Source organism: Colobus angolensis, unplaced genomic scaffold, assembly GCF_000951035.1.
Source record: "Colobus angolensis palliatus isolate OR3802 unplaced genomic scaffold, Cang.pa_1.0 Scaffold63, whole genome shotgun sequence".
In the NCBI taxonomy this organism is placed as follows: domain Eukaryota; kingdom Metazoa; phylum Chordata; class Mammalia; order Primates; family Cercopithecidae; genus Colobus; species Colobus angolensis.
The window spans coordinates 9,395,444-9,415,474 of record NW_012119932.1 but is presented as its reverse complement, the minus strand read 5'-3'; the positions used below and the strand labels follow the sequence as shown (position 1 = coordinate 9,415,474).

The window sequence follows — 20,031 nt, the reverse complement described above, 5'->3', positions numbered from 1 at the left end:
AAAGATGTTGCCATCAATAACCAGCGGCAAAGGTAAAATGGTGCCTTTAAGATGTTCTAAGAGGAATTCATTCACTTATAGGGGAGACCAAATTTAAAAGAAAATGAAAGATTAGGGATAACAAACAAGAAACATCAATAATAAAATGCCTGAAACAAACAAGACACATGGAGTCAACTTAAAGCTGAGCCTAGAAACCAGACTGTACTCCTCAACCCTTTCCAACTCCTAGTTCCTGTAGTAAGTCTTGACCTATTTTCTGAACCACCTAGAAAGATCCTTTGTTCCTCCTGATGCACTCCATAAAACACATGGCTCACATTAACCAGGCCTGTACATTAAATACATACACACACAAATGAAAATTTATTAATTGCGGCTAGTGTAATGAAGGTGAATTTCAGGATAGTACGGCAGCAATGACTTAATCAGGTTGTCCAGGGAAGGCTTCCCGGAGGAGGGGATAACTGGTTCTAAACTGGTTGGGGCAGGGGTGGAAGTTGTTGGAGTGATGTGGCCAAAGTCCATGGTCCCTCCAGTTACTGGGCAAGAGGTAGATGAGAAGGATTCACCATGGTTCATGGTGACCAGTTTGAAGGTCATGGAATAAGTAGAAGGTACTATGAGAGAGTGGGTATGGACAGCTCCTTCCAGGATTTGGCTGTGTAGAGGAGGACAAAGCATCTTTGAGTGTTTAAGAAATGAAACAAAAAATAAAATCGAGATGGCATGCCGACATACTGTGATTTTAGAATCAACTGGCTCGCAATGAATGCTTGCTTTAAACTAAAGGAGTAGTTTGTGTTATTAAGAAAACAATGATCTAGCCCCAGCTACTCAGGAGGCTGAGGCAGGAGTATCATTTGAGCCCTGGAGTTCAAGACCAGCCTGGGCCACATAGTGAGACCCCATCACAACAAAACAAAACAAAAATGACCTAAGAAATCCAGTGATTCAGGGATTCTAAAGGCAGGAAAACATATCATTTCAGCCCTAATAGATTGGAAGAAAATTAAGAGCTTCAAATAGACACTACCTTTTTATTTAGCAGCACGTCTATACCTCGGTTAAAATAGAGTTGTCTCTTGAACTAGCCACTTGGTACATTGGGAAAAATCCCAGCAACCTAGAGGGCAGCTGCCTGTAGTCTGTGTGATCATCCAGCTGACATCACACTGCCAGGTAAGATAGTGGCACTGTTATCCGTGCTTCAGGTTAATCCGGGACACTGATCTCAGAGTAGAGTTTGACCTTCAAACTCCTGACTCCCTCAAAAAATTGGGAAGGTGGCATGACCTACACATTTAGAATCGGAAAGTCAGACATCAGTGATTGCCCTTTAATGAATCTAGTGAGATACAAAATGGAAGACATTGTGTTCAGAAAAGCCAAGAATATTATGAGACCTCAACAACTGGAGAAGCCTCGTGTCATCATCTTGCCACTTTTCCCTTTCCCTGGAACTGCTGAGGGTTCCCTGCCCCCACCCCAGCATCTCTCTTCTAATTGCTTTACTAGGCTTTGCAGTCCAAGTCTTCATCACTTCACACCTGGCCCAGTGCAGGAGAGGCCGCCTGTCCCATCCTGTACAAGTCCACTGCACTAATCATTTTTGACATGATATGGCAGAGTGGGCAATGGATATTGAGAATTCCAGGATTAGATATCCAGTTCCTTCATTTACTAGTGATGACACCTTGGAAAATTCACCTAAACTCTCTGGACCTCTACCTCTTCATTTGTTAAATAGGGGGGGGAAGAAAAAAAAAGGTTAAATTTCTTCCAGAATAAAAGTAAAAAAAATTGTTAGTACTGTAACCAGGACATGTGTATTTAGCCTTCATTTTACGTTAAATTCTTCCACCATCACATATTAGATGAAACCCAAACTTCTAGGGCCCCATGTAACATGACAGCTAAAGAAAGAAAATGAATAAATACCCAAAAGAAATGAAATCAATATGTCAAAAAGATGTCTACATTCCCATGTTTCCTGCAGCATGATTCACAATAGCCAAGATGTAGAATCAGCCTAAGTGTCCATCAATGGTTGAATGCATAAAGAATATATACAGTGGAATAGTATACAGCCTTAAAAATGAGGAAATTCTGTCATTTGCGGACAACAAGAATAAACCTGGAGGACATTATGCTAAGTGAACTAAGCTAGGCACAGAAAGACAAACACTGCATGATCTCACTTACATGTGGAATCTAAGAAAGTTGAACTTAGAGAAGTACAGAGTAGAATGGTGGTTACAAGAGGCTGGGAGGCGAGGGAAATGAGATGACAGTCAAAGGATACAAAGTTTCAGTTGGGCAGAAAGAATACATTTTTCAAGATCTATTGCACAGCAGGGTGACCATAGTTCCTAATAATGTATTGCATATTTCAAAATTGCTAAAAGAGTAGATTTTAAAAGTTCTCACTACAAAAAAAAAATGCTAAGCATATGAGCTGATGGATATGTTAATTATCTTCATATAATTATTCCACAATGTATGCGTATATCTAAACACCATATTTTATTCCATAAAGAGGTACAATATTCATCAATTAAAAATAAACATTTAAATTTAAAAGAATAATAAGTAAAACTCTTCAAAAAGTCCAAATTCAATCAGCAACTGAGATGTCTAAGTTTTTCGCTTAACAGTTAATGTGTACATTGATATTGTTAAGCTTATAAGAGATCAGCTCACATATGTGAGTAGAATGTCACAACTAACACAAGGTAAAATGAAATATAAAAGAATATGATGATTAAAGCAAAGGATAGAAAGTCAATTGAAATATAAACTTATAAGTGAAGGAATAATGTTAAAGCACTGGAGAAAGATCTATCTGCTGGGATATTGTACCAATGTAAACAATGTAATGTACCAATGAAGACATGGCAAGCAATGTTATAAGGAAAAGAGAATTTGAAACACAAGGCAGCCTAAAAGGGAGCTTATTTGACATGTGAACATAAAAATATACAGGTAATATTGAGTACAACTTGGGAGATAAATTTTGAAATAGAATTTAGAGGACCAGTGAACCCCATGTGAGTTCTATACACTTTGATGGCAAGGTTTATATTCTGAAGACCAAGGAGAGGAACTAATCCCTAAATGTGCAAGAGCTAGCTTCTGTTATTAAATACGGCAGAAGTAATGACATGGTGTGGTTTTTGTTGCTTTTTCTGAATGCACAGGCATGCTGTATGGCAATGACAAATAGAAGATGATATGACAGTATATTAATGATGAAAAATGGTCTCGATGCAGAGGAAACAAAGAAAAAAGCTTTTTCAATCTGACAACTGACCCAAATCACCTATCATAAAGTATACATCTTCTTAAATTAAAAAAAAAAAAAATTTGTATTGCTTTCAGCTGTCAATGTAGTCACCCTGTATGAATTGTAAACAGCAAACGTTTAGAGGAGAATAGTGACTCAGGAAAATGAACTTAGTCTTGTATTATCAAAAGAAGCCCCTAGCAGAGATGATTTTTGGTTTTCTCCAAGAACTTTGTCTCATAGAACAAAATGCCTGGAACATAATAAGGTTCAATAAATGTTAATTGAATGAAAAAGTGTAAGCTCACAAAACACTTACCAAAATCAAACAATACTATTGCTTTTGGAGAAATGGTTCAGAAAATAACTGAAAACTTTGTGGTAAAACTAAGTGTGGTTTTCCAGTTTTATGATCTAATGCAAAAATTCGATTAACTTATCCCATCTCTTTTCATAATTTATATCCTTTCACTAAGTTAAATCACTAAATGGCATGGTTTGAATAATGTAAATGTCATATAGTTAAAACAATTAACATACGTGGTAGATATGCATGTGTATTTTGTTTAACACTATATTCTTCAAAGAGTGAAAATAAAAGTGAAAGCAACACAGTGACTGTTATTTTAGAAATATCAATGAATTTACAAATACAGCACTGGAATCTTTTCTCACATATCAAACACAAGAAAGACAAAGGAATAACTTTTAAGAAATTTTAATGTAATCAAACCTGAGGGGATAATTCAAGATTTAATAAAATTGCCACCATGTAATAGTTATCTGTAACAAAGTAATCGGGCACAAAATACCTGTTTTACAAGTCATTTAAAAGGTATCTCATTTACGTGAGTCATAAATGTGTGGGTTGACATAACAGCACTGTTTCCTGCCACTAAGTTTTCAGTAAATACGTAATTGATAATATTCAGTCATCTTGGATTCCAACTCATCTCTTTGAAATGTGAGGATGTTTAAAAAAATCAAATGGTATTAGTGGCTCCAAAAGAAACTAAGAAACAAAATAATAGTGTGTGTATTTCTTGGGGTGGGGCGGGCGGGGAAGTAAGCTAGAAATTAAGCACTGTTACTGTGTACCTATTAGTTTTCTGTAATTGGTTACACAAATGAATACCGTTCTTTTAAGTTAGAAAACCATTCAAGAAACTAATGCAGTAATTACCATGCAAGTTACCTAGGGAATCTAAGACTAATTACTGAAGCTCAAAGATCTTCTTCTGGGATAAAACCTGCTTACCAGAAGTTTCCAGAGTTTCACAAAGGAGCCTTCAAGGGTGAAGCAGAAGTGGGGAAGGAGGAGTAGAGGGCATCTCATATCATGTTTAATTTAAATTTAAGCATCTCAGTGTTATTCTCAAATAGCTGAGTGTCACGTTCAAGCAAATGATTATCCATCATTTTTCCAAAAATCAGAGGGAGAGACTGTGAAGAGCAATAATTTCTTAGACTGAAATCCAGGTAGATTTTTCACAAATTATTCTGTGCATTAGCTTGTCCTTGGAGGGAAGTGGGTAGGGACCTCTTATAGGAGAATCAATCAAGCTTTTAAAAGCAGAAAAGGCACACACCTCAACATCGTTGACTTTGTACAGCTACAACTAAAAGAAATTAGATACCAAGAAAGAATAGAGAGCAGGACATCTTCAAGTCTTACTTAAATCTCTCTCTGAGTTCAACTAGTATCTCACAAAATGCAGATTCATAGCGGAAACTTAGAATCTCTGGTAAATTTCAGATAAATCTGAGCCAGACTCACACCTATGCTTGGGATAACCATGCCATCATGGAAAGTGAAAGAGGCAATTGAATCCCAAACAGAGTCTCAGGGCCAGAAAGATCCTTAGAAATACATTAGTCCATGTGGAAGGTCCTAGACTCCCTGAGAATCTGATGAAAGTCACAGATTCTTTTCCCAGAAACATGTACAAAATCTCACAAACAATTTTGAGAGTTTTAGGAAACCACTTTCATGAACTTCAGATGAAGAATCTTCCTAGTTAAAGCCTCTCATGTTTCCAGGTAAAAGCTGAAGGAAGTTTGAGACTCAAGCGCCAAGCTGCCAAGTTCTCAGACCCATAATTAAGTGTTAAACGAGTAAAAGCTTAGGAATCTGTAAAAAGAGGACAAACCCCCCGAAGCACAAAAAGAAAGTTAAAATTGCTGAGAAGATAGACTTGGAGAAGCCCTATTTCTTACAAAAGCCAGAGGTAAACTGCAGTTGCTTTTCTTTTTTGAGAGAATTCATTTTCTCTTAGCATTTATATTTTCCCCAGACCATGGAAAAGATCTTCTGTATCCAGTTGTCCTAAAATCAGCTCAAACACATCCTGTCCAAGATGCTTTCATCTTCTCTATCCAATTTCTCTTTGAAATCTTTCTATCTGTCAGTAGCAGCATGAGTATTTCAGATGCAAGATTTCTCATTTGACTTTATTTTTCTTCTCCTTCAACGAGAGAACTGGAAGTCAACAAGTAACCAAGTCCTACAAAGTCTTCAGTCATGGAGCAATTTATTGGGTACCATCTATGTGATAAGCACTGGAGATACAAAGATAAACAAGATCACGCCATGTCCCCAAAGGGCTCATAGTGAAGCATCTCTCTTTCTTAATATTTTCATAACTACCATTGATGTTGTAGGTGGTCACCATTCTGTAGTTACTTGTCTACAACGAGCCCCTACCTGCTCTGATTTTTCTACACTATCCCCTTCCTCCTAATACTCCAGCTTGCTTTCATTCATTATGCTGTCCGAATACTTTCCCTAAAACAATAAATTCAATCTGTAATTCCTTTGCTAGCAATATTCCTCTTGGGCTCGTGGTATCTACAGAATGTCTGTGGACTTTACTCTGATAACCAGATCTCCGTGCATCAGATCCTTCCTTGTCTACCTGAAATTATCCCCTTTACCTTGCGTGCCTAATAGTACAAGTTCATTGCTCCATCCCAACTGGCCTTGAAACTTATTGGCCTTTCTTCCCGGCCTCATCAGTCCCAAATTGGTCTCACCCTCCCTTTCTAGCCATCTTCAGAGCTATAGCTCAAGTTCTGCCTCTTTTCACAAAACATTTCACAAAACTATATCCCATGGTGATCTTGCATTAGTATATCACAATATTTGTCTAAATCACTCATTCTGATATTCAATCATAAATACTCATATTTATATTTCTTATCTTTCTAAAGTGACTATAAATTCTTTGAGTTCACTAAGAAAACATTACACTTTTTTTGTTTACTTTCATGCATCCATTTCTTTAATTTTTTTTTTTATTGAGGCCCTTTTTGTGCCCAGCACTCTACCAGGCACAAAAAAAGGCTACAGTGCTCTGACTTAGTAAATCTTAAATATTTGCGGCTGAGTAAACTTTATCTTTTTTGATACCAAGTGACATATTTATTTAAGAAAAATAACTTTCAAGCTCTCTTATTGTTAGATCATTTGACCACAGGAGTCCTCTAATTTTCAAATAATCCCTAGGTGTCTACTGTTGGAAGTTTCAACAATCGGGTTGCAGATGAGTTTAAAATGTTGACTTGTTTGTATTCTTCCAAGTTTAATGTAACTTTTGTAATTGCTGTTTAAAAATTACCACATTTTAAAAACTCACATTCTACTGTTCTTCAATTTGGTTGGCATAAAATGCTCTAAGTAAATAAAATTAAAAATAATTTAACTACCTGACATCTATAATTACAGGGAACATATCTATAATACCAGCTTTATAAACAAGCCAGAGATTCCCCAGATTTGGCCAGCTATATTGGTAAAAATTTAGGAAAGTAGGTGGTTTATTATGATTTAATCGCATAGACTTCTGTTAAGGGTTTCTATAATTTGGTTTAGAAATTTGCCCATAAAAAGAACATTACAATATAATAAATATTCAAGTCAATAAATAAATGTGTCTGTGCCTGTTCTTGGCTTACCTTCCCCCAAAAGAATCCCCAAGAAGGGGATTTCCCTTTGCTCTTATCAGGCATCTAAGCTAAGGGCAGATCTAAATCCAACTCAGAATGGAAATGATTCGAAGTTGGCCTTCAGTTCTTTTTTTTCTTTTTGAGACGGAGTCTTGCTCTGTCATGTCATCCAGGCTAGAGTGGGTGATCTGCAACGTCTGCCTCCCGGGTTCAAGTGATTCTCCTGCCTCAGCCTCCTGAGTAGCTGGGATTACAAGTGCATGCCACCACTTTTGGCTAATTTTTTTTTTTTTTTTGTATTTTTAGTACAGATGGGGTTTCACCATGTTGGTCAGGCTGCTCTTGATCTCCTGACCTCAGGTGATCCACCCGCCTCCTTGGCCTCCTAAGGTGCTGGGAATACAGGTGTGAGCCACCGCGCCCAGCCCCTTGAGTTATTTTAAAAACTGGTTTTTCCAGGGATTCAAAGTTGGCCTTCAGTTCTTTTGAAAACTGTTTTTTTCAGGGATTGCTGGAAGCTCTGCTCAGCTTCTCTGCCTCTCAGCCAAATTTTGCTTTTGTATTCGGCAAGTTCTTTATGAGAAAAACCCGCCCGAATTGATGGGTTCCCTTCACCTTCTGGGCTTTAGTCCTTTAAATTCTCCCTGCCTTGGTGGCGCTCCAGTGTCCTCACACAGGTGTTTGGTATACTTTGTTTTATTTTCATTACTCTCAGGAGGCTTGGTCTGAACTTAACAGCCACAAGTAAAAGCTCCTTTACTCCCTACTTTGATCATTACAGTCATTACAAATCTATCTTTCCAGCTAATTATCTTAGATTGATCCTCAGTAGCTCATGACCTGAATCTCTCCCTCTTCTTGTCTATTCTGTATATGCAGAAAATCAGACTCTGTTATCACTTGCTGACCCTGTGATCATTTAGGTTATGATTGTGCAATTTTCAATCTCATCTTCCTGCCACCAGGACCTCTCAAATCCAGTCTTAAATAGATTGGATTTGGCATAAAACGTCCTGGAAATGAAATAAACAGGAATCCCCTTTCCAGCCTGTCTTCCTAAAATATCAGGTTGGAAAGATGTTTAGTGGTATCCTGCAGGAAGTCGTGGTATCCATGTGTCTACCCAGTGGAGGGAAGATACCCATTTTTAGCTTTGACACCTCCAGGAAGGTACTCTTTCACCTACTGGGGGTGGAGCAGAACCCTCCTCACATTGGCAGCAGAATCAAAGGCAGTTGGTCCAATCATACCAGCATATTCTGCTAAAGAAGGAACAGGCAGAGCCACTACATAAGGCAAACAAGAAGAGCTGCCTTCCCATATAAAAAAAGAGAACCATACTGCAGATATTTCTTAGAGTATTTTAGGGGAAAGCAAAGTCTATTTAGTAATATTTTTTACAAGTTTAATGCTTCAAGTAAACTTTGAAAATAATGAGTAAAGATAAAGACATGTCTCTGGATTGTAATAGGATAAAATAATTTGGCATAGGACGAAACTGGAATGGTATGTACAGGAAAGAATCAGAATGTGGAAAAAAAAGGAGGAAGAGGAGGAAGAAAGGAGGAGGAGGAAGAAGAAGGAAGAGGAGGAGAGGGAGGGAAGGAGGGAGGGAGGAAGGAAAGGAGGGAAGGAGGGAGGAAGGAAGGAAGGAAGGAAGGAGAAGAAAAAGAATAAGGAGGAGGAGGAAAGAAGAAAGAAGAAAGAAGAAGAAGATGAAGAGGAAGGAGGAGGAGAAAAAAGAAAAGAAGCCTGCCTCACACAAAAACCAGAACAATCTAGACCAAGCAAGCACAGAGACAGCTGACCTTGATTTATGATATGTGGAGGTATAGTGGGTAAGAACTATCAGATAAGTATTGATGCTCCCTCACTGCATATTGCTTTGACAAAGTTAATTTCTGTCTGGATGGGCTACGAGTTCTCCAACCACAGCCCTATAATGGTCAAGTGACACCTCCTGTCTGGGTTATTACTTAGAGCAACTCATGCCCATGAATGTCAGTTGTATTAAAAAGTGAATGAGGAAAAACCGGAAGAAACAAAAGTTGTTGTTCTAAAGTGATGGGATTATAGATTATTATGTTTTCCAAACATTCTTTAATACTATGATATTTTATTTACTAAATAAATAAATACCAAATATCAGTGGTACCAAAAAACACAACATCTTCTAAAATATAACTTTAAAACATAGTAAAATCTTTCTTTTGAATTTGGCATTTCCTGTAATTAAAACAGTGACATAATGCAAATTTCTACACAAGAGATGGAGGTGGAATGCCCTGTGGCTCATGACAGGGTCTTAGAATTCAGTCGGCCTCATTGCCAGCTGGGGTTGGTTCTACTTCTCTTTTTAATAACATTGCCTATTTTTCTACAAAGCAAATGAACAAGACGTTTTTAAAATCTCATATTATTTATGAAAAAAATTACCTAAAATTTGCATATTCTTCTGCTTGCCGTTTCCATGGACAACTCTGTATATCTGTGATAATCTGAAGGTAGTCGTTCTCTGAATACCTAAAAATTAAATGTCAATATAATTAGAAAATAATGATCTCATATGTGAATGTTCTTAGAAGATACTTTTATAATCTACTCACTTCAGTCTAAATATTTTTTGATACAAGATGAGGCGGAAATAATTAAAAGCATACTCATTTCAAAACACTGAGAAAATACAATTTGTAAATGATTATTATGCTGGTTTAGGGATTTATAATTTGCACATATCATAAGCCAAGTGTAGTATTAAAAACCATGACAACACACCAACTCACATATGTATCTTATGGACATTGCACCTTGGTTTGAAATAATTGACAAATAAATATATCTTTATAGGTGTTTTATAGATGTTTGCCATAAATACGTACTCAATAGATTTTTTTCGGACTCTAAGTTCACATATTTACCTCGGAATGTATAGACAAAAATTTCCTCGAAATAATTATGCTAAGTTATAATTTTGAACTGTACATTCAACACCCGGATTGAACTGTTGAGAGAGAAGCTTATTGACATGAAAATCTATAGCCAGAGTGGTGTAGTTTGAGAAGCACTGCCCGGATTGAACTGTTGAGAGAGAAGCTTATTGACATGAAAATCTATAGCCAGAGTGGTGTAGTTTGAGAAGCACTGCCCGGATTGAACTGTTGAGAGAGAAGCTTATTGACATGAAAATCTATAGCCAGAATGGTGTAGTTTGAGAAGCACCGAGCAGGATCCCAGTCCCCAGGAGATCTCTCCCTATGTGAAATTCCACCATTAAGTATTAATTTATAAAGCACAGAGTATCCTTTAGTCTTTGTGTTCTCATTTGAGATGCAAATATCCCTTTGAGTGAGAAAACTCTTAAACTTTATTTCAATTAGTAACTTATTCATTAAGTTGCCAGCTATTAGTGATCAAAGGCTCTACAACAATGAGATAGAATATATGTTGAAGACATAATGGAGAAGAAAAATGAAACCAGACTGATACCTAGATTGACAGAACGTGATGAAGAGTACTGGGAATGTAAAATATGAAAATACATACGAAAGACTTTTTCTTATTTTTCTAAGTCTTCTTGAAAGATAATTGTTTAAAGTGACTATAATAATATTTGGCCGGGCGCGGTGGCTCAAGCCTGTAATCCCAGCACTTTGGGAGGCCGAGACGGGCGGATCACGAGGTCAGGAGATCGAGACCATCCTGGCTAACACGGTGAAACCCCGTCTCTACTAAAAAATACAAAAAACTAGCCAGGCGAGGTGGCAGGCGCCTGTAGTCCCAGCTACTCGGGAGGCTGAGGCAGGAGAATGGCGTGAACTCAGGACGGGGAGCTTGCAGTGAGACGAGATCCGGCCACTGCACTCCAGCCTGGGTGACAGAGCGAGACTCCGTCAAAAAAATATATATATATATTTGAGGTGGGGTTATATATGTAGCCATAAATGCATGACCACTATAGAACAAAAGCCAGAAAGAGGTGGGGGTGGGGAAGTGGAAATAGAAGTGATATAAATCATTTGACAACTGACAGCAATAAGAAAAAGATGAATACTCTTCACCTAACACAACCAGCAAAACCAAACAAAATCATAAAAATGTTATCATAAAAATACTCAATCCAAAGGAAGGCAGAAAAAGAGGGACGGGAACAAAGAACAGGTAGAGAACAAACAGCAAGATGGCAGATTTAGGCCCAACTGTGTGACTAATCTCAACACATATAAATGATTTAGGCATACCAATTGAAAGGCAAAAAATGTCAAACTGGGAGAAGAAAGAAGATGAAAAAGTAGAAGAAGAAGAGGAAGAGGAAGAGGAAGAAGAAGAGGAAGAAGAAGGGCAGAAGAGGAAGAAGCAGGAGGAGAAGGAGAAGGAGAAGGAGAAGAAGAAGGAGGAGGAGGAGGGGAAGAAGAATCAACCAATCCACATGTTGTCTACATGAAGCATATTTTATATAAATAAGCAAATAAAAGTAAAAAGATAAGAATCATTAAAACAAAGTTAGAAGGGCTATATTCATAGTATATTTCTCAGCAAGGAATATTATTACAAGAAAATAGTATTTCCAAGCAAAGAGTATTAATGAAAAAATGAGATTAGAGTAGAAATTGATAAAATCTTTAAAATTCAATGCGATCAAAAACTCGTTCTTTGAAAACATCAATAAAATTGATAAAACTCTTGCCACACTGATTAGAAAAAAGCGAGAGAAGATACAAATGACCAGTACCAGAAATGAGAGAGGATGGAGTGCTAAGAATCCTTAAAACATTAAAAGTATAATAACTTTATGCCAAAGTTGGTGACTTAGATGCAATGGATATATGTGTTGAAAGATACAAACTACCAAAGGCCACTCAAGAAGAAATTGATAACAAATAGTCCTATAGCCATTAATAAAATTGATTTTATAATGAAAATTCTTCCTACAAAAAAACAAACAAAACACTAGGCCCAAATGGCTTCACTGGAGAATTGTATCAAACATTTAAGGAATATTAATATCAATTGTATGCAAAGTCTTCTAGAAAATTGAAGGGAGTAAGATACTTCCCAACTCACTGTATGAGAACAGGGTTACCCTGATACAAAAATAAGGAAAAAATATTCAAAAAAAAAAGAGGCCAATATTTCTTATAAAGATAGATGCAAAAAATCCTCAATAAAATATAATTGAATTGAATCCAACAACATGAAGAAAGGATAAAGCACTGTGACCAACTGAGGTATATATCAGGAATTTGGTTTATTTTAAAATCAATCAAAGCAGCTCACCATATTAACAGAATAAAAAAAAGACACACAAATAATAATCTCAGCACACACAAAAGGATTCGACCTGATCCAACATTCAGCAATGACAAAAACTCTCACAAAATTGAGTGAAAAACAGAACTTCCAATTTGATAAGGGGCATTTTACAAAAACGTCTATGGCTAGGATCATACTTAATGGTGAAAGACTGAATGATGAATGCTTTCCCCCTACAATCAGGAAAAAGACAAGAATGTCCACTTTTACCATCTCTATTCCACATTATATTAGAGGTCCAACCAATGCAGTAGAGAAGAAAAGGAAATAAAGCCATCCAGATTAAAAAGGAAATAGTAAAACTGTCTTTATTCAGAGATGTCATAATCATCTAATGATCGTAGAAATGATGTATACATATGCCAACACTTGACAAATTATACACTTAAGTTGAAGTTCATTGAACATTAGTCCTCAAAAAACTTTTAAATGTTTATTACTAAACTAAAAATTGTATTTTCCATGATGCTATAACTAAGATAATAAGCACTATATGTCAGCCGTTTGTAAGGATCAAATATTTAAAATTTGAAATATGATTTATTATGAACCTAGAGTATATTTAAATTGATATGCTTTTTGAAAGAGTTCCCTGGATAGCTAATAAGTTGCTACCCTCCTATGAGCTCTCAGACTGCTTTGACCAACATTACTATAGTAGCCTCTCTCACATTTAATTTAATTATGAGTTTACATGTTGGTTTCTCAGTCTTTCCCTTCCCCTCAGGACTTTGAGGACGGAAAATTTCTGGCCCAGCACAATCCCTATGACATGCTGATTTGTTTTTATTAACCTAGGAAATGCATTTTATTTCTTTATTTATTTAGAGATGGAATCTTGCTCTGTTGCCCAGGCTGGAGTGCAGTGGCATGATCTCGGCTCACTGCAATCTCCGCCTCCCAGGTTCAAGCTGTTCTCCTGCCTCAGTCTCCTGAGTAGCTGGGACTACAGGCACGCATCCCCGTGCCTGGCTAATTTTTGTATTTCTCATAGAGACAAAGTTTCACCATGTTGGTCAGGCTGATCTCGAACTCCTGACCTTGTGATCCGTCTGCCTCAGCCTCCCAAAGTGCTGGGATTACAGGCCTGAGTCACCGCGCCCGGCCTGGAAATGCATGTTTAAATATAAATACAACATGTAATGAGGTCATAAACTATTCTGAATAAGCTCAAAGCTTGGATTATGGTTTCCACTTAAAACTGCCCTCAGTACTGACTTCCACTGACTTTTCCTATTTACAAATCTCCCCATTTAAAGCCCAGCCCTCCTTCAATGTATCTATCACTTGAGAATTCTCACATTAGAGCTAATAGCTCATTAGTCAATTTTCTCAATCTGGTAATTCAATTTACCCTTCTTAATTTCCCAGTTTGTTAGCATTAAAGGCATGCATGTGTGTGTGTGTGTGTGTGTGTGTGTCCTGTTAAACTACTACCCCCTTTTTCCATGAGTAATGCATACATTAACTATACCCATCTTCCTTTTTGGGCTCCATCAATAGTAATCAATGTAGAACTTGCCAATTAGTTTACAGGAAATGGAGAAAGGGGGTTATATTGCTTGGTAGTAGAGATCTAACCTCTGCAACTTAAAGAATACAATAAATCCCTATCTCTTTTTGACTGACTCTTGGACTTGAGGGAAATCTCCTTTCTCAGCCCTCTTTGTTGGCATGGCATGGGTTAAGGATCCTCTCGTCCCTTCCTCCATACTTTATTTTATTAATATGCGGGAGTTGGCTCATACAAGCTTATGGGAGCTGACTGTTAATTTTTCAGGAATGTTGTGAACAGGTTATTAAACCATTGGTAGCTTGAAATCAGCCAAAGTTGAAGCATTTATGCCACAGGAATTGGCAAATTTGACAAATCAGGTTTCTCTGCTTCCCCCTCCACCCAAGCTAATAGTAAAACATGAATGAGCTCACCATAGCTCCTATACTTCTCATCCCAGCTGTGAGCCTGTTGGCCTGGCTCACACTCATTCATTATCCCCATAGTTTGAGCTTCACTGAGGCTTGCTGAAAAGGCCAGATAAGATTTTGCTGCCACTTCTAACTCATCAAATAAGACGGATCCAGAGTGGTTCTGGGTTGTACAAAACTAACATGGAGCATCCAAACAGCAAGGACTACCTTGGCAAATTAAAGATGACGTTATTAACACCAAAATTGTGCGCAGATGCTCCTGAGTATGTGATACTTTTACTTTAGCTTACTTGAAAAGCAGAGATTTTTTTTGCAATCATTCTTGCCTGTATATTGAGCTTAGTCTGGAACATTAAAATTGCCATCCACAGACAATTGGGAAAAACATGCATTGTAGAATATGGATAGTCTTTAAAATATTTTGTTTTAAACATCCTCCCCCCTATATATTGTAGCTGGTTCCAATTTAACCTAACATTGAAAGATGCCAATCACAATGTATCTAAGTTTACTGGTAAGTTAGCTGAATAAAACGGCCTTTGACTTGATGGTCACTGACATGTAAAATGAAGTGAATACCTTAGAGCAGACCCATCTATTATTAGACATACTTCTGGTCATTTTACAATTGGAAGACAGTCCTCAAGGTACTTACTCCCTGAGATTATGTGTTCAAAAAGTCATTTTTATGTCCAATCTAGAAATGAAGCCTTATCCTCTGATATTATAGAGGGGAACACAAAAGAATAAGGGATATCAAAGGGAAGTTTTTTTCTAAGTGCTTGCCCTTTTTAGTGAAAGTTAAATCACCAACAGCTTTTTGAGAAAATTAAGATTGCCACAGGATCATCACAATTATAAAATGGAAGCATGGTTGCAACCAAAAATCATTTGAGGAGGAAAAATCACATGCGTGCTCCAGCTGTGGGCCAATTTGGGGATAAGTGTGTCTCTGCAACAGCTTCCGTTAAGTAAAATGTTCTAAATCACATCATGTTTTTTTCTTCACACTTACATAGATGGTTGATTTTCAGTTTATAAAGCATAGATCTCACCCCAAAATCTTGGGAGGTAGCTCTGCTTCAGATATCATTTCTGTGTTTCTGGATGACAAAACTGAGAGTTGTGAGAAGATAAACAACTTGCTCAATATTGCATTGTATGTAGATGAGCTAAGAATTAAACTCATGTCTTTTGATTCACATTCTGGCTCTTTCCAATATATCATGTTGTGTCTCATTTATTTTCGTAATGAAACTGAAAACTAATCCCATCAGAAACGTTTTCTGTCCCAAGACATACAATAAATCACACTAAATAATGCAGCAAGTTATGTTCAAAAGAATAAATAATGTCTATTTAAATCATTATTAGTAATACTCAAAATGAGCCACAAATTATAAATAACGTACTAAATGATAATAAATGTCATATTAAAATTTTAAACATTTTTCTAGAAACGTCTCTTTGAAGATGAAGACCCACATGCTATGACTAGTTTTATCTTAATTAAGATATAAATAGGGCTTATAAAGCACTAGAATTTATGGTTAATTAATTAAATGATTAAATATTTACAGTAGTTCCCCCTTTCGTATGGTTTCATTTTCTTCAGTTCCAGTTACCCATGGTGAACCACAGTCCAAAAATATTAAATGGAACATTCCAGAAATAAACAATTCATAAGTTTAAAATTGTGGACTGCTCTGAGTGGCCTATTAAATCTCACATCGTCCTGCTCCATCTTGCCTAGGATGTAAATCATCCTCCGTTCAGCAGATCCACCCTGTCTATGCTACCTGCCTGCTGACTTAGTTACTTAGTAGCTGTCTCAGTTATGAGACTGAAATAACATGGTATATATAGGGTTCTGCACTATCTGTGGATTCAGGCATCCACAGAGGGTCTTGAAACATATCCCATGCAGATAAGGGAGACTACTGTATTGGGTACTTACTACATACCTAGAAGTTATCTTGGAGATACTCATTTACTAGTCTTATTTAAGCAGCTGAGATACCGACTTGGTTTCCTATGACATCTCTTCATGGTGAAAGCCCGCCATTTTTCATCCATTGAAATAGGTGGGGATAACACAGTAATATTAAGTCAATAGTTTTCTGAGTGATGTTCTGTGTAGATCAAAAAGTCTTTTGCAGCATTTTCACCAAGCCCCTGAAGAGCTCAGCTCTACTTGAAAATAAATTCTGCAAACTAATACAGTGCTACAAGACGTTCAGTCAATACAGTCAATCATTTCCACTGAGTAATACTCTTTAAAGGAATAGCTAATGAGTGTATGAAAGCTAAACTAGAAGTGTGTGGCACGTAGACTGAGTTGAGCTATGCAGTGGCACTGACATTTTATCCACTAAAGGTAAAAGAGTTCAATTTACATTGTTTTCAGCTATGCACGATGGTAACTTCTAATTAAGAGTGTCATGGGTATTGTCAACTGGCATGGGAAAAAGGGATCTGAAACTTTTTTTTTCTCCATATCTTTTAATGTCCCTCAGACAAGTTAAATAAATATTAGAACATAGCTTCAGAGATTAACTCCTGAAGATGCCAATGTACTTCTTCACAGCTCCAATGAAATCTCCGAAGTGCTAAACTGTATTATTTGAAAAAGCCAGGTGTTCTTTTTTTTTTTTTTTCAGGGATGCTTCCTTTGTTCTAGAAAATTAACTTCTCAGGTACAGGTATTAGGCATATACTTAAGATGTGCTAGGAAATGCTGTGAGCAGTGACTAACCTTAGCCAACCAAGAAAGAATGGTGTATCTATTTACAAAGAGGTGGGATGTGATGTAGGAAAAGCTACACAGATTGGTGGAGCACACTAGGGCCATCAACAGGGTAGAGTAAGAGAGCTGTTCCCACCCCAAATCTATAGGTGACCCAGAAAGAGCTGTGATTGTAGGTGAAGACAAGGGTGGTAGCCTTTGGTAGAAGATGCAGTTATCCCTAATCCCAGCTCACAGGAGGAATCCAGGGGAGTAAATCCCCCAAACTCTCTCTCCTTCCATTCTCCTGCCAATGACTCCCATAGGCTGAACCTAACCAAAAGCCAAAGGGTAAGAGGGTCCAACTAATGTAGTCCAAGGAAGTCAGCCTCAAGGACATGCAGCAAGAAGAAAAAGCACAGATGGTAGATCTGAATGATCAGCCAAAAATTTATAGCACAAACGGCAATCTATTCATGATGCTATTTCTCAGCATTATTTTGGGATAACTGAATTGCACTTCAATGGCAAATTTGATACAATGCCAAAATCAACCAGTAGCTCACAGCAAAACACAAAACAGAATTTTCAGTTGTATTAGTCCGTTTTCATACTGCTAGGAAGAAATACCAGAGAGTGGGTAATACATAAAGAAAAAGAGGTTTAATGAACTCACAGTTTCCTATGGCTGGGGAGGCCTCACAAACATGGAGGAAGGCAAAGGAGGAGCAAAGGCACATCTTACATGGCAGCAGACGAGAGTGTGTGCAGGGGAACTGCCCTTTATAAAACCATCAGGTCTCTTGAGAACTATTTACTCTCACGAGAACAGCATGGGAAAACCCATCCCCATGATTCAATTACCTCCTACCAGGACCCTCCCACAACACATGGGGATTATGGGAGCTATAATTCAAGACGAGACTTGGGTGAGGACACAACCAAACCATATCACTTCTTCTTTACAAATATCTGCAACCTGCAAATATATCACCAGGATAAAGAGAATCAATAAACAAATAATGAGTCTGATATTTAAGATTTTCATATTTCCTCTTGTCATACAATCACTATAAGATTTCTAAAGATGAAAAAATCAATGGCCCACTTTTCAAGTTTCAAGAAAATCTTCAGACATATAAGAGGATATTCAGAGATGAAAGTGACAATTTAGTGATCTTATACCATCAGTTTTTACAAATAAGACCTATAAATTGCAGAGTCTGATAGAACCAATAAATTCACTATTTCACCATTTCTTGAAGTTACAACAGTAAATGAGCAAGCATGCACAGAATACCTGCTAAGATTCTTAAGCCATATATGAGTGGCTATTAACCTTTTGCATCTTCAGTTGTCCCAACTCACATAAGCTGAGTTGTCCCTTCCCTCCCTCCTGACTCTCCTATGCACAACTCCTATATCTATTACATATCCCTATAGCACTCAACCTTTTTTTCATGTATTTATTGAAAAAATATTTATTGGGCATCTGCTATGCATGAGACACTGTTCTATGCATCAGTAATAATCAACACAACACAAAAATCTATGTCCTTCACGGTGGATTACAGGTATGGTGGCTCATGCCTGTAATCCCAGCACTTTGGGAGGCCAAGGCACGCAGGTCACCTGAGGTCAGGAGTTTGAGACCAGCCTAACATGGATAAATCCCATCACTACTAAAAAAAAAAAAAAAATTATCCAGGCATGCTAGTGCATGCCAGTTACTTGTGAGGCTGAGGCGGGAGAACTGTTTGAACTTGGGGGGCAGTGGTTGCAGTGAGCTGAGATCACACCATTGCACTCTGGCCTGGGCAACAAGAGTGAAACTCCATCTGAAAACAAACAAATAAACAAACAAAAACACTATGTTCTCATGAAGTTTATATTGTAAGGGTTGATAGCAAACTGAAATAATACATACATTAATAGAATGTTACAGCGCTAGGTACTTCAACGTACTAAGTAATACAAAAAAAGAAAAAGAAAAGAAAGCAGGACAATAGGGAAAGAAAGTATGAGGAACAGGGTTGCAGTTGATGTAGGGTGGCCAAGGAAGCCCTCACTGACAGGTGATAAATGAGCAAATACTTGAAAAATGTATAATTAATTAATTAATTAACAATTAAGCTGTGCAAATATGAGGGGGTGCAAGTGTGGGCAGAACATTCTGGGCCAAGTAAATGACAATTGCAAAGGCTGGAGATAGAGGCAGGCATGGTGTGTTTGAGGGACACAAAATGATCTGGGTGGCTATAATCCACCTCTGACTCACTCGTGAATCCAGTCATGATGGTGGCAGGAGATGAGATCAGAAAGGTAATAAGAAGTCTGATGGTATTGGCCTTGCTATTCAAAGTGTGGACCTGAGACTAGTAGTATTGGCATCATACAGGATAGGCTTGTTAAGAATGCTGTATCTCAGCTCCCATCCCTGACCCACAAAATTAAATCTATATTGAAACAAAATCCCACAGGTGATATGTAGTTAAAAGTTTTTATAGCTTGATTGCAATATAATTTGTATGCCACATAATGCACCCATCATACGTGTACTGTTAAGTGGTTGTTGTTATATTCACAGATGTGTTCAAACATCACCGCAGTCAATTTTACAACATTTTAATCACCTCAAAAAAAAAAATCCTGTATCCTTTATCACCCCCTGCATCCCATAAGTTTTGGTATGCCATATCTTCATTTTCATTCATCTTAAAGTATTTTCTGATTCTCCTTTTAATTTTATAATTATTATATATTGCTAATGGATGACCTTAATCATTGTAAAATCTCCTTCTTTATCTCTTAACTTTTTTTTTTTTTTTTTTTTTTT

The 20,031-nt window shown here is 37.3% G+C and overlaps 1 protein-coding gene across 1 annotated transcript in view; it reads right to left on the bottom strand.

The window, feature by feature from the left end:
* Positions 1-20,031, bottom strand: part of ST8SIA6 (ST8 alpha-N-acetyl-neuraminide alpha-2,8-sialyltransferase 6) — a 130,251-nt gene that overhangs the window by 26,972 nt on the left and 83,248 nt on the right. Inside the window, exon 5 of the mRNA XM_011963911.1 lies at positions 9,668-9,754. Coding sequence (XP_011819301.1) covers positions 9,668-9,754 — 87 coding nt within the window. The remainder of the gene's footprint in view (positions 1-9,667; positions 9,755-20,031) is intronic.